At 45.3% G+C, this 15,274-nt stretch overlaps 1 protein-coding gene across 1 annotated transcript in view; it reads right to left on the reverse strand.

The window, feature by feature from the left end:
* Positions 1–9,700: 9,700 nt before the first annotated feature.
* tbc1d19 (TBC1 domain family, member 19) overlaps positions 9,701–15,274 on the reverse strand; it is a 168,783-nt gene continuing 163,209 nt past the window's right edge. The window contains exons 20-22 of the mRNA XM_038791449.1: positions 14,110–14,123; positions 11,263–11,319; positions 9,701–10,395 (exon numbers count right to left, since the gene is read on the reverse strand). Of these exons, the coding sequence (XP_038647377.1) occupies positions 10,321–10,395; positions 11,263–11,319; positions 14,110–14,123 (146 nt within the window). The 3' untranslated portion in view covers positions 9,701–10,320. The remainder of the gene's footprint in view (positions 10,396–11,262; positions 11,320–14,109; positions 14,124–15,274) is intronic.

The following is a 15,274-nucleotide window of genomic DNA, read 5'->3' on the forward strand; positions in this document are numbered from 1 at the left end:
GTGGCCTAAGCTCAAATCGCTCCAGAACCGCCATTAAATACCCCCACTCTGCTCCGTCAAATGCCATCTCAGTGTCCAATGCCACAACCACCTCTGTCTCCCTCCCGTCCGCCGGCGCCATAACCATGTTCAATACCCTCCTAATGTTTGAAAAGAGCTGCCTCCCCTTCACAAACCCCGTCTGATCTTGGCCTCCTCCAACCTACCCGCCAATACCTTCGCCAACACCTTTGCGTCCACATTCAAAAGTGATGTGGGCTGACACGACCCACATTCTGTCGGATCCTTAGCATTCTTGAGCAACAGGGAAATCGATGCCTGCTCAAACGTTTGTGGCAACACCCCCTTCCCTATCGCCTCCTCAAACATCCTCACCATCAGCGGCGCCAACACGCCCCATCACCAACAGCTGTTGCAAGACACAAGTCAAGGCGCATGATCAGACCGTGGGTTGGGGAGGAGGGGGGGGGGGGAAGAGGGAGTGGGGGGGTGTTGAGAGAGTGTTTGAGCGGAGGGGACGTAGGGGTGGTGGAGCGGGGGTGTAGGGGTGGTGTGGAAGTGGTGGTGGGTGCGAGGGTCATGGTGGGGTGTCACACACGTCATGGGGAAATGCAACTCAGCAGGGTTTCACTTCCTCGCCTGGTGCAGATCTCCATCCCGGCGACTGCCCTCTCTTCGGTTCTGCCGGCCACGTCCAAGGCCCTCTGCTCTGCTATGGTGAGGGCCGGCAGGTCTGGCGGTCCCCCTCCAGTTTTCTCCCATTCCCGGCGGTTGAGCAGCCAATTTCTGTGTGTGTGTGAGGTTGGAGGTGGGGGGGGGGGAACAGAAAACGCAGTGTTAGACAGTCTGATGCATGCAACTCAGGGGGTGGCTTTAGTGGCCAGGGCACTCACCCATGGCGGCCTGTTTGGTGCCGGTATGTGGTGCAAGATGGGGGTTCGGCCGCCCTCAGGATGGGAGGTTTAGGTGTGTGGGTCAGGGGTCAGTGATAGGGGCACAGCGCTGCCTACCCACTCTGGCCGCCCTGCGGTCATGCAGTTTCTTCCTGCAGTGCTGGCCAGTCTGGACGGTGTTGCCCACGGCGCTGGCCACCTCTGCCACCTGCGTCAATGAGACAGCTGACAGTCTCCTTCCCGGACCGGCGTAGAGGGTGGCCCACCTCCTCTCGACAGCATCCTGAAGGGTCTCGAGCTCGGCATCCATGAAATGGCGTGCTGCTCTCCTTGCTGCCATCTTGTTGGCTGAGATGGTGTGTGTCGGGTGTGAAGTGTGTATATGCGGCTGCAGCTTGTCAGCCTCCTGAGTGTCTATCTCGGAAATGGCGAATCTTGCACCATTTCTCATTGGAATAGATTGTGTTCCACGTGCCCCTTAACTGTCGTTGAATCAGTCCAGGTGCAGCACCAGTTTTGCTATCGTAGAAGTTCACTAATCCTGCTCCGGCGTCAACACTTAGTCTCAGGAATACAGAATTCTGCCGCTTGCTTTTGAAGGTCAGGACGTGACGTTTCACGTGGTCCATAGGATATAAGTTGGTCGCACTTACTGTAGCACATTGAGGTGCAGATCAAAAGTGGATGTTATCAAAAATGCAAAGATATAAGAAGGAAAATACTTAAAATTCAGTGTATTGATCGACTTAAGTCTATCAAATGTATCAGGATCGAAGCTTGTCATGAATATTATACTTTAGTTGAAACATTATTATAGCAATCATTATGTTACTGAACCCTCTAGAAATATTTTGATGGTTCAAAGTCCACCGAAGCAGATGAGGAACATGATGTGATGTGATGTATTATGTTTAGCACATGATGTGATGTGTTTTAGCACATGATGTGATGTATTAAACATATATTCCATTAATATATATTCAAATTGAAAATGAACTAATGAAAAGCAGGTGTTTACTAAAAGAATGAAGCCACAAGGTTCACAGTTTAAAACAAAATTTCACTGCATCAAAATCAAAGATCATGTATAGTAATAACTGCATTCTATTTTAAATAATTGGTTACATTAATGATATTAAAAGTACAATGAACACGTTACTTATTCTCTAAACTGAGCTTCTTAAATAAAAATTTCTTCCACACTCATTTGACTTGCACCTTTGACAAACTCATATTTAACAGGTATTGGAAGTTTAACCACTTGTCCCAAGATCTGTTTCAAAGATTCATATAAGGATTGGGATTTCTTGGATTTGCAACTTAGTTCTGGGTAGGTAGTCCTCCAACCATTCCACCATTATAGATTATCACGTTCAACACAGACGTCACTATCATCTTAAGCATAGCCATCACTGTCTTGTTATGCTCTTGCGTAGCATAAGCTGCTTCCTTGACAAAGGAAAGTTCAGATGTGGAGATAACTTCAACAAGTTTGTTAAACTATTTACAATTCTCCTACTCGGATTCGCCTCTACTGTTAATCCTTCTTTCGATACTCAGACTGATGAACCAGTCTGCTACAATCCACGTGGTGGGTGTGATGTTGAATCAACTCTGTGTCTGTACTTACCGAGTGTCTCCACTGGAAAGAGGAAGATCACGTGTGCTGTGTCCTTTATAGATGGGTTGGTGTAATGCCACCTCTGTGTGTATCGTGAATGCCCATTGGTCGTGTCCTATCTTACTGACCTATTGGTTGAGTGTCTGTGTGTCATGTCTCTGGTGCTCCATCTAGTGTCTAGCTAGTCTACGTGTACTTACATTAACCCCTTGCGTATTTACAGTGATGCATATCACCACATCCCCCCTTTTTTCGTGTTACATATTTTCAGTACACTGTTAAAGAAAATTGAACAAAAAACAGGTAGATAAGCGATGCTCTGTACAAGTATGAGAACAGTGATCATTAAACAATAAGTCCAACTCATATGTATGAGTCCAAAACCCATCAATTATCATGGTCAAATGTATTTCTTGTTGGGTTGGTAATTTTGATGGTGGCATGTCCTTGTGAACACCATCAGTGTCCCTGTGCATAAGGAACCAATAAGTGGTCAAATCACTTTGTTGTCTCATTTGGAGTCTTTTTTTCTTCCGATGCTTGTGATAGCGATGTTGGATGGCATCTGTCCTGAAAGCCAGGTTGCCTGTTGGTCAGGGATCAGTGATAGGGGCACAGCGCTGCCTACCCACTCTGGCCGACCCTCGCACCCACCACCACTTCCACACCACCCCTACACCCCCGCTCCACCACCCCTACGTCCCCCCCGCTCAAACACTCTCCCAACACCCCCCACTCCCTCTTCCCCCCCCCCCTCCTCCCCAACCCACGGTCTGATCATGCGCCTTGACTTGTGTCTTGCAACAGCTGTTGGTGATGGGGCGTGTTGGCGCCGCTGATGGTGAGGATGTTTGAGGAGGCGCTAGGGAAGGGGGTCCTGCCATGGTATGTCATTGTACTGAGCTGAGCAGTAAGAGTGTCCCTCATGGGCAGAGTTGTATCATGTCTTACCAGTCATAGTTCCATTGGTGTAGTCTTTGTCGTGCTTGCTGTTGACGATGTTGCCTTTGGTACGCGTTGTGTCGTTGTCTTTGATATGGTTTTCATAGGTTGTGTCGGTCGATTTTGTTGCTGTGTTTGCTGCGCTCAAGGACCACACTCTGTGGATAATACGAGCCCTTCACACAGTTACTCATGTCAGCGTGCTTTGTGGCATCTGCTGTTTACTTGAGCGTGCCATCACTGAGTTCACGGCGCTCCCCGTGTGGAGTCATGTCCGGCTTACTTGAATCAGCTTTGGCTTGTTGATTCTCCCCATCTTGAGTCTGGTCTGTTTCACCTGGGTCAGTTTATGGTTTGTCGTTGCTCCCTGTCTGGAGTCATTTCAAGTTCACTTGAGTCAGCTAAGGTTTCTAGATGCTCCACGTCAGCAGTCAAAACATTCAGGAATGCATTTACTTGTGGAGAGGCTCGAGCAAATGAGGTTCGAAGTAACGTGGTGTCACCGGAGTCAGCAGTGGTCTCACTGTGATCGTCGAGTGCCTCTGTATACACTAGCTGAGGTCTGTCACATTGCACATCTTGTATGGGAAGTGGGATGCTGTGGTCACTCGTCTCACATACAGTGGGTAGAGCTTCAGTAGCTTCTTGATATTCACTTGGGCTGGGTAGACTGTCAGAGTCTTCTTCTGTTGGCTTAAACAATGTGGGTGGACTGTCATAGTCGCTTTGTTGATCACTTGAGCTGGGTAGATCGTCAGTCTTCTTCTTGTGGCTCAAACAATGTGGGTAGACTGTCATAGTCGCTTTGTTGATCACTTGAGCTGGGTAGATCGTCAGTCTTCTTCTTGTGGCTCAAACAATGTGGGTAGACTGTCATAATCGCTTTGTTGTTCACTGGAGCGTGGTAGACTGTCATAGTCTTCTTGTTGTGCACTTGAGCATGGCAGACTGCCATAGTCTTTCTGTTGTTCACTTTAGCATGGCAGACTTGCATCGTCTGCTGCTGGTTGCTCAGAGGAGGTTGCTAGACCCTCATGGTCTTGTTCATGCAAGGACTGCGGTTTGGAGTCTTGCGTTGCTTCTATCATGGAGGCTGTCCACGAGCTCGAGAGGAGGCTTGTGTCACTCGAGTCACTTCTTGTTCATGCAAGGACTGCGGTGTGGAGTCTTGCATTTCTTCTATCGTGGAGTCTGTCCACGAGCTCGCTGTGGAGGTTTGTACCGCTCTCTGTCTCTTGGTGTCAGGCCGCAGCATAATCCTGCACTCACGAGTCGGGATGTCGTATATGCTGGGCTGAAGATCCTCAAATCCGAAGAACACATCCGCGTCTGTGTTGGATTCTTCACTGTAGAACACATCGCATTGCGGTCTGGATTTGGTACTGGGGTTGCCATCTTGAATGATGAAACCTTCGTCTGAGTTGTAGTCTTCTAGGACCATATCATCACTTTTTGTGTCGGAGCTGGCATTGGGCTCGTGATGTCCAAAGAAGAAATAACGGTCGGAGTCGTAGTATTCAAGGACTGTATCATCTCTTTGGGCCGTGCTAACTGCTTGTTGCAGGGTTCTGCAGCGGTTACTTTCAGCTACTGGTTGTATTTCAGGCATTGTGCTGTCGTTCCAGGTGAAAGAGTCAGGTTTTACAGCTTTAATTTATTTTTCGTGTTTTGGGACATTTCCCCTTTAAGTGGGCGTGGTCCGGGGCCTCTGATGTCACGAAGCCTGTGACGTATTGCGTAGGAAGCGTTTGCGCATGTGCAGATTGCTGCTCCTTTACTTTGCACATTTCTCTCAACTGCGCATGCGCGATACTTTTTTCAAGATGGCCACCGATCAAAATTGTCGTTCTCTGCCCCGGAACTCGGCCTCGTGATAAGTACTGGTGCCTCTTTAACTGTTTTCTGTTGGTTTGTTTGTGTTTTCCTTGCAGTATTATTTGAATTTGTCCAGGACTGCCTGGAAGTCGCTCCTGTTTTGCCCTTTGGAGAACTTGAATGTTTTAAAGATTTCTTCTGCTCTGGCACTGGCGATGGTGAGCAGAAGATCTGTCTTTTCAGCATCGGCCACGTCTTGTAGGTCGGCTGCTACCAGAAAGATCTCAAACCTTTGCCTGAATGCATGGCAGTTTTCGCAGAGATTTCCGTGGCACGTGAGCCACTGTGGAACCAGAATCCCAATCATCTTGCTTGGGTGTTGTTGCTGGTTGTCACTGTTTGCTGAGTTGTAACTATATGGATTGAAACAGTCACTCGCTGGTACCATGTCTTGTTATGCTCTTGGCGTAGCATAAGCTGCTTCCTTGATGGTCACTCTGACAAAGGAAGGTTCAGACGTGAAGATAACTTCAACACGTTTATTAAACTACTTACAATTCTCCTACTCGGATTCGCCTCTACTGTTAATCCTTCTATAGCTACTCAGACTGACGAACCAGTCTGCTACAATCCAGGTGGTGGGTGTGATGTTGAATCAACCCTGTGTCTGTACTCACTGAGTGTCTCCACTGGAAAGAGGAAGATGTGTGCTGTGTCCTTTATATATGGGTTGGTGTAATGCCCCCCTGTGGTAGTGTCACCTCTGTGTGTATCGTGAATGCCCATTGGTCGTATCCTATCTTACTGACCTATTGGTTAAGTGTCTGTGTGTCGTGTCATGTCTCTGGTGCTCCCTCTAGTGTCTAGCTAGTTTACGTGTACTTACATTAACCCCTTGTGTATCTACAGTGATGCATATCACCACAATCACAGGTCAGAACTCCGCTGGTCCTGTTGTTCTTTAACTCTGAGCCTTGCATGTTAAACTCTCTCTCCTCAGTTTGACTATCTTAGAAATAAAATTCACTGTTCGGAGTCCTTCAGTTAACAGTAGTTTTATACCCTTTCAAGCAACACAAATCCCGCTTGAAAGAGATGTGTCTTGCACCAAGCTTCTTTCAATCTGAAAACTAAATTCTTCTTGAAACAGAATCAGACTCATAATTTACTCATCCCTATAATTAACTTAGGTTGATCCTGTCCTATTCTATTAATTATATTTCAGGCAACCTCGTCACATGATCGTTTACTCAAAGCCAAGTGCTTTACCAGAAATTCCCTTTCAAAGAAACATTGTCCTTAAAGGGATCATCATCCCTACATATTGGGGTTTTCTCCAAAAGCACAAAGGCTATCAGTCAAAATAATCACTACTTTTGGCTTTCTTTGCCAGGCAGCATGTATAAATCTGCACTGCATGATTCAGAGAGCTTAACAGTATATTAGAAGGGACATTTAATCCCCTCTTCAGACAAGCTGTACTTTCCAATGAAACCAGAGAAACAAATGGTATAACCTTGCTGCTGGAGAGGAGGCCACAACTTTAGGACTCAAAGTGGGTAATGTGACTACATAGCAGAAGATGAAAGGGCATTTTGTTGGGGCCATCCAATTCACAGTCAGCAGGTGTGGAATTCAGCCAATGACAGGGAGAGGGTAGTGGATGTCCAGGCACCTGAGAAGCAGCACTCTTTCTGTAAGGGAACACAAGCAGTGAGAGGCCTGACAAAGGTAGAGGTTTCTAGAGGACGAGACACATTGTAAAGTGCAGCACTCACCTTTTAAATTCTCTCATATTCTGCATACAACCTTGGAGAGATCTGTCAACCTTTAAACCTCGGATGTTTGTCAAGTTTGCTTGTGACATGTTCATTCACACCTCATACCACAATGCTGGTGCTCATAAAGGCTGCCAACTGAGACAATTTTAATCTGTTGCTGAGCTCCTATCTCCTTATAGCTGCCAAAGCTCGGTTCTTCACAGCCTGGTCACAGCTTTGGTATCGTGTTTGATCCTGAATTGAACATATTTGTGCCAACTCCAGGATCACCTATTCCATCCCCGTACATTACTCAGCTTCGCCTCTCTCTCAGCTCATCTGCTGCTGAAACCCTCCTCCATGCTTTGGTACCTCTGGGTTTGACTTTTTGAATGCACTCCTCACTGGCTTCTCACATTCTACTCTCTAAACTTGAGGTCATCCAAAACTCAGTTGGCCCATCATGTCTGTGCCAGCCATCGGAGTTATCTATTCTAATGTCATTGAAAGCCTCATCAATAGTGCACCAAGTGACACCTACACACCAATAACGTCCAACTGCTTTCTAGAGATCATCTTGGGACAATTATCCACATAATCTTGTTCCCCTATCATCCCTGCGCTTGCTGACTTGCAGTAACCCCCGGTCAAGCAACATCTTGATTCTAAAATTCTCATTCTTGTTTTCAAATTCCGCCATTGCCTTGCCCCTCCCTATCACTTTGATTTCCTCCAATTACACAACCCCATGAAATATCTGCACTCCTCCAATCTTGGCCTCTTGTGCATTCCCAATCGTAATTGCTCTGCCATTGTGGCTGTGCCTTTAGTTGCCTAGGCCTCAGAGCTCTGGAATTCCTTCTCTGCATCTCTCTGCCTCTATACTTCACTTTCCTCCTTTATGACACACCTTAAAAGCTACCTTTTCGACTCACCCTTTGGTTATCTGACCTAATATCTCCTTATGTGGCTCAGTGCCAAACTTTGTTTCATGATGTTCTTGTGAAGCTCCATGATATTAAAGTACTATAAGTAGGTGCGATTCAGCGAACATAAAACAAAGTCCGGATTTGGGCGTGTTTGATGAAGTTTCTCAGTGGATGCACTATTCACCAAGACATTACCAGTTTTTTGGGCCTTGGGGAGTTTGTTCCCGCCAAGGTCAAATTTCCTGCACTGATGAGCCGAGCTGAGCTCGCCAGCAGGAATGGATCCATGTAGATCGGAGCGGCATTTTGACCGGCTACCCAGACCACTATACCCCCCATCTTTTTGTGGCTTCTGGATGTCCTTCAAATGGGCAAGACCCCCTGGGTCTGATCCCTGGCAATTCCACCTAGACACCCTGGAGGTGCCAGAGTGACACTACCAATGTGCCTTGGAATCAGGTTGGCAATTACAAGGTGCCCAGGTGCCATGGGTAGTGCCAGGCACTACCCTGTCCTGTCTCCAACCACCCAGGGGTCTCTAATGACCTGCAAGACCCCCCCCCCCCATCCAAGGTGCCATCACACCTGGTCTGCATTTGCGGAACCCCAGTGCCAATCGGCACCCGGTCGAGCTCTCGCAGGCGCGGCTATTGACCCCCAGGCACCGGGTGAAAGCAGCCTCCGGGTATTTTAAATATGGCGATCTGGGTCATGCCCTCAGATTGCACCACGCAGAGCGATTCGGTTGACTTGCGATTGGCTCGCCGCAAAGCCCGATTTGGGGGTCTCGTGGGATTCACCCATTATGCAAGGCCCAGTGGCTGAATCATGCCCATTGTAAGTTATTGCTGTCTATCACTGAAAATATTTTAAAACCTCTAACGAAAAAGTAATAATTTGTTCCTTAAAAAAAACTAAATTGTCTGCTTGCCACCAATAAGCGTGATCTCCATCCGGCTGCCTGGCCACCTCTGGAAAACCATAACAGCAGCGGGACTATGTCAGTCTTTTGTACCAATGAAGTCCCCTGCCGTTTTGCCAGCCCACACCCTCCCAGTCTGTCACACTGAATAGGTTAAATTTCTGCCCAATGTGTCATATAACTATTTAGTTCTCCAGACGTACAGGTGAATTTATAATTCATGGAACACATCTGGCACCCAAAATCCATATGACAATCCTTCACTTTTATGAATAAGAACATTTTTCATGCCTTTAATATAGGATAGATCTAACAGAGCCAATTACTGCTGTTTCAATTATCGCTGAAATCATAGAGCCAGTGTTTTGCAGCACAGAGAGGCCTTCGACCCACCATATCTGTGCCAGCCGTCAAAAACCTATCTATTCAAAAGTCATTGAAGGCCTCATCAATAGTGCCACAAAGTGATACCTACACATCAGTAACGTGCAACTGCTTAATAGAGATAATCTTGGCACAACTATCCACTATGGGGGACAATGCAGTATGAGATTCCCGTTTACCTATGCAAGTCCTACAGTTCTGAAAAGCCATATAAAGCAATATTCTCCAACACAATGGCTCTCAAGCATATACTGCCTTTTTAGGGAACAAAAGATTTTAGATCATGAAGTGCTTTATAAACACAACCAACATTGTTTGAATGTGAATCTAACAGTGTGCTCATGATTTGCTTTCCTTATGAAAATATTTTTTTAAATTTCGTTGAAAAAATGATCTATAAACAAAACATTTTTCAATAATAGAATACAAGGGTATTACAATTATTTTGATTTTTAATTAAAACAGCTTTGGTTAAGCCAGATTTGTAGTACATGCCAACGCTTTTAAAACATAAAATTATTCCCATGTTGGATTCTACTCACACAAAAGAATAAATATAAATTACATTTTAAGACATTATTTCTTTAGAAACATTGAATGATCAATTATAGGAGGAGTTAACCCATTATGAAATATCAACAATGTATGATAACTGCACAGCAAATATTCAGGACTTTTACCGGTATAAACACTGGCCGACTGATGCTTTATGTTCTAAACTATTATTTGATCTATTATATTTAAAAAGAAACTGAAAATTAATTTTAATTGAATGCATTTATTTTTTTATACAAACAATTATGTTATTCACTATTATACACCAGGTATGTCTATTGCCATGTCAAGCTATACAAGGGTCATCAATGTGACTTTTAACATCATTAATTTTGACTTTTCAAGATAAATAGAAGGCTGTCCATGATCCACATGCATACATTTCTTTTCACTTTCTCATGTAGGCACTAAATGGCTCATCATCATACTGTTATGTTATGGTAAAGGATTGGCAAGATGATTATATATTGACTTCTGATCTTTGCAGGTAATGTATAGTTCAACTAGAAGTTGCAAACAGGAAAAGCTGTAGAAGAGGCATGACCTTCAGAGTGGAAAGATCAGCTAGTACAGCCTGTAAAATAAAAATCAAAAGTCTGATTAAACATACAGAAACTCACTGACGCAAATAATATCCTAGAATCAAATGTACAAAGCTCCTTGTGTACTTGGCTTGTGTTCTCAGCACTCTCTTTTACAGTAGTGAAGCACTGACAATTTACACAAGCCAGGTAAAGCAACTGAACGGATTCTACCTCCACTACCTCAGGCAAATAGTGGGCATCTCCAGGCAGGACAGATGGCGAATACAAAAGTACAACAGCGTGTAAGGAATACCAACATGTTTGCCCTCTTGAGTCAGTGTAGACTCTCATTGGCTGGATGATGCCTGCCCCCCAAAAAACGTACTTTATGGCAACTTTGCTATCAGCACACGATCATCAGGTAGCTCATGCCTGAGATACAAGGATGTCTGCAAGCAAGACTTCAAGTTGACTGGGAGTCAGTGTATGGATGTCCTTACTGCTGACTGGACTGCCTGGAGACAAACATCCAGGAAGAGCACAGCAAACAATAGAGACAACGATTTGGTGCAAAAGAGAGCCTAGTGAAATGACAACCTCAAGCCAACACTATTCATCTGTACCAGTAGTGGAAGGGACTGCTATTCACAATTCGGCCTCCACATCCAGAACAGCCGATGTTCAGTTCAGAAATTACATACACCCTGGGCCCAGTCCATTGTCTCCCCAGAAAGAATGATGTCAACTACTACTACCTGCTGCAAACAGTATCCTTTAGAAATCAGATAAACCACAAAATGATGTTCTTCCACCTGGATTTCATGGTCTTATGTACATGCTAAAATTGTCATAAATATTAAGATTCCTGTACAAAATTAAACTTCAACTAAAAACCGAGAATTCTGGAAATATTCAGCAGGTCTGGCAGCATCTGTGGAGAGAGAAACAGAGTTAATGGCCCGTAACGCCTGGCTCTCCAGGATAGTATTTGGGGGGTATCTCAAAGATGCACTGGGGAACCCCTCTCGGAAGTTCCCAGGTAAGGGTTTATCCGACAACTGTCCAGAATGACTAACTTCCACTGGGCAATCGCACTGCGCTGAGAACCATCCAACAAAGTGATTTAAATTAGTAACTTTGGATGGTTCTGCCAGTGTTACACTCAAAGAGTTAGAAGGAATAAAAGCACTTCCAACTTCGGCATAATTATTTTAAAGATCCAGACTGAGCCCCGCACCAGACACCCCCACACCCCCTATCCCCCCCACTAACAACCCCAATTAAGCACCTCCCCATCACCCCAGCCCAATCGGACTTGACCCCACAGCAGCCCAGCCACCCCTTAAAACTGAAGGCGCCCGCCCCAACCCAACAAAACCATCGCCCTCAGCCAACCCAGCTCCACTGATCCATACACCTCTCAGTGTCCAAACCTCCGAGCTTCTGATATCCAAAACCCCCTCCCATCCGCAAAGTCCAAGCCCCTACCCCATGTCCGAAAATCCCACCCTCAATGTCTGGATTCCCCCCCCATGTCCGGATTCCGCCACCCCCCACTGCCGATGGCCGAACGCAACACCCACATCCCATTCACTTGTCTTAAAAAAACTTACCTTCTCCCTTTGAATGGGACCTTTAAACTCACCTTCTGCACAACAGTTACTTTGCTCCTTTTACACTTTGCCGCTGGAGCTGAGGTCAGGCTTCGGTGCCTGAGTCTCAATCAGCCTGAGTCAGGAAAGTCAGGTGAGACAGCCACTTTACAATTTAAGCACAGGTAAATCGGTATGGAGTAGCAATCTGTCACTGATTGCCACTCCAAGGAAGTTATGGCCCAATGATTTAATGTCTGTGACCTTGCAACTGACTGGACATTTTGCTTCTGTACGAATAGCTAAACTTGTGTCAAACTTTCGAGACAAAGTCAATATTAGAAAAATTAAATCATAGTAAATGTGTAAACTATCTTACGATCCCAGTAGATATTATGATTAGATGGGAAGATCCCAGAATGGCAACCTGACTCACAGGGCGTGGGCTGGATTCTCCGTTTCTGAGGCTAAGTGCCAGCGGCAACGGAGAATCCATGGTGTTCCATTCTGGGAAAATCGACGCAAACCATCACCAATTGTCAGTGAGGGGCTAGCATAGTCGCCACATGGAACAACCACGGAACGTGCCGGAAACGACCGGAGAATCGCCGGGTCTGGGCCGCACATGTGCAGGGTTAGCAAGCTGCAGCCGCGCCACCTACACCCGGACCGGTCACGCTAGAAAACATGGTGCTGGCCATGCTGGACCGCGCATCCACCCACCCTGACCCCACAGCCCACCTCCTGGCCAACCACCACCATTCCCCCCAGCCCTAGCAGAAGCCCCCCGGCCAATGGCACGGATCTCGGCCGAGTGTGGCAGCATTGGACACTGTCCGCATTTCACACGTGGCCTGCGCCGTCAGGACCTCGGCCCATTGGAGGCTGACCACCGCGGGTGGACCAGCTGATGGCACTCCGACGGGGTTGCGACTGCAACCTGTTGACGTCGATTTGGAGGGGCAGAGAATCGGCAACCGTGTCTGCCCTGATTTCTTGTCGGGAGCCATTATCCGCAAGATCGCTGTTCTAGATTTCGGCGTTGGGCTATGGAGAATCCTGCCCCTTAACTGTTACTTTATAAAAATAAAACGTGGAGGAAGAGTCACAGGATCGCTAATTTGTTTTAACAACAAGAAAAAAAATTAAACATTAACAGTTTGATTATTATACAATACTTCTTTAATAGCCCCTTAATAAATACACAGATTTTAAGGATAACATAGATTACAAATTATATTTTAAACTATAATGGTCCCATTAACACCAAGTCCCTTTTAAGTAGACTAATTGGCTGTGGCCAAATATACACACTCTGTACCCAAGTTAGTATCTATGGTTTTCTCCTCAGAATCCCCCCAGATGATTGTCACGAGTCTCCAAACTCCACTCCCAAAAACACGCTTTAAAATCTTCTCTCAAAAGTATGTTTTCCCTCAGCGGTTTGCATTCTGAAATTACACTTTCCTTTTGTTTCTTTTTTAAAAGTGTAGAGTACCAAATTATTTTTTTTCCAATTAAGGGGCAATTTAGTGTGGCCAATCCACCTAACATGCACATCTTTGGCTTGTGGGGGTGAAACCCACACAGACATGGGGAGAATGTGTAAACGCCACAAAGACAGTGACCCGGGGCCGGGATTGAACCCGGGTCCTCAGTGCCGTAGGCAGCAGTACTAACCACAGCGCCACCGTGCCGACCCCAAATTACACTTTCAAACAAAGCTTCCGCTCCGCTTTTAAAGGTGAATCCAGTCCAGGATTTCTTTGTCTTCACTGCTTTGCAATCTGTTGACCATTACTTTAACTCTCGATTCCCAGGCATCAGACATTTGATTTATGTTTGAAGGCTGCTGTCCCATTTTAAATCTGGTTACTGCAATTGTCTCTTTAACTCAGAACACTGTTTATTCTTCCTTGAATTTTTCTGAACCATACTTTGGTCTCTGTTCACTTAACCCCAGAATTCTTTAACACTTCTCTTCATTTCTCTAGTTTTCTTAACTAGCTGGACTAGATTTCCAGTCTCTGTTTTCTTAACCATAACTCCATATTATGGCTTCTCTTCTAGCAAGGCTGAGAAACTTTCCCTCTTCAGCCTTCTAAAACAAACTTTTTCTAGCAGAGCTCTGAGAGCTTCCATCTCTCTCACTACCTATCTTCAACTATCCACACATTTAGCTAAAACTTATAAGCTTCTCTACCTTACAAGAACCCAGTTGCTAAGCAACACCTGCAACTTCTATTTATTTTTCATGTCGTAACCCTCTCTAAGTACAATATAAACACAGTTGGAAACTCAAACCAACCCCCACACACACACAAACACCTTTGTCCAGCATTACTTTAAACAAAGGTTTTACCCTTCCAGGCACAGAAACATTAAATTAAACTTACTTAAAATTATACCTTATTTCTAATTTTTTTACCAATACAAATCTAATTCCCATAAAAATACCTTTAGAACATAGAACATACAGTGCAGAAGGAGGCCATTTGGCCCATCGAGTCTGCATCAACCCACTTAAGCCCTCACTTCCACTCTATCCCCGTAACCCAGTAACCCCTCCTAACCTTTTTTGGACACAAAGGGAAATTTGGCATGGCCAATCCACCTAACCTACAGATCTTTGGACTGTGGGAGGAAGCCGGAGCACCTGGACGAAACCCACGCAGACACGGGGAGAACATGCAGACTCCACACAGACAGTGACCCAGCAGAATCGAACCTGGGACCCTGGCGCTGTGAAGCCACAGTGCTATCCACTTGTCCTACCGTGCTGCCCTTTGTTTTCCTAACAATCAACCTCAACCTCTCTTCCCAATAGTGTCTCTGGTGCACGTCTTACTGATGGAGTACATCATGCGTTTTCAACAACTTTTTTCTCTCGCTCTGACTCATTAAGTAGAAGATATTGTATGAACAAAAATTAACATGAAAGTTAACATATTTAAAGTTAACAGTCTTCTGATTGCATTTTAAGAATTCTGGTTCCTCTATACTTCCTATACTCATTTTATATCTACAAAGAAGAAACTTAAATCAGGAACAAAGCAGAATGTTAGGGCCAGGGTTTAGAGAACACCAAAGTATATCATGGAGTTCACCTGACCCACAACCTTTAATAGATTGTGGTTATGGGGAGCACAAGGGCTTACTTTACAGGTGTGATGCAACAAAGATCTAAAGTACTTTTAAAGCAAAACCATGTTTATGTATGAATCCAGTTAACACTTTATAAACCCACAGTAAACACCTGAACAACTATCAACACCAATAATCCCCGCAGAAACAATATTCTATAAGTAACTCTTCATACCTTTCCTAACAGCATCCA

The sequence above is a fragment of the Scyliorhinus canicula genome, chromosome 3 (genome assembly GCF_902713615.1).
Source record: "Scyliorhinus canicula chromosome 3, sScyCan1.1, whole genome shotgun sequence".
Lineage (NCBI taxonomy): Eukaryota > Metazoa > Chordata > Chondrichthyes > Carcharhiniformes > Scyliorhinidae > Scyliorhinus > Scyliorhinus canicula.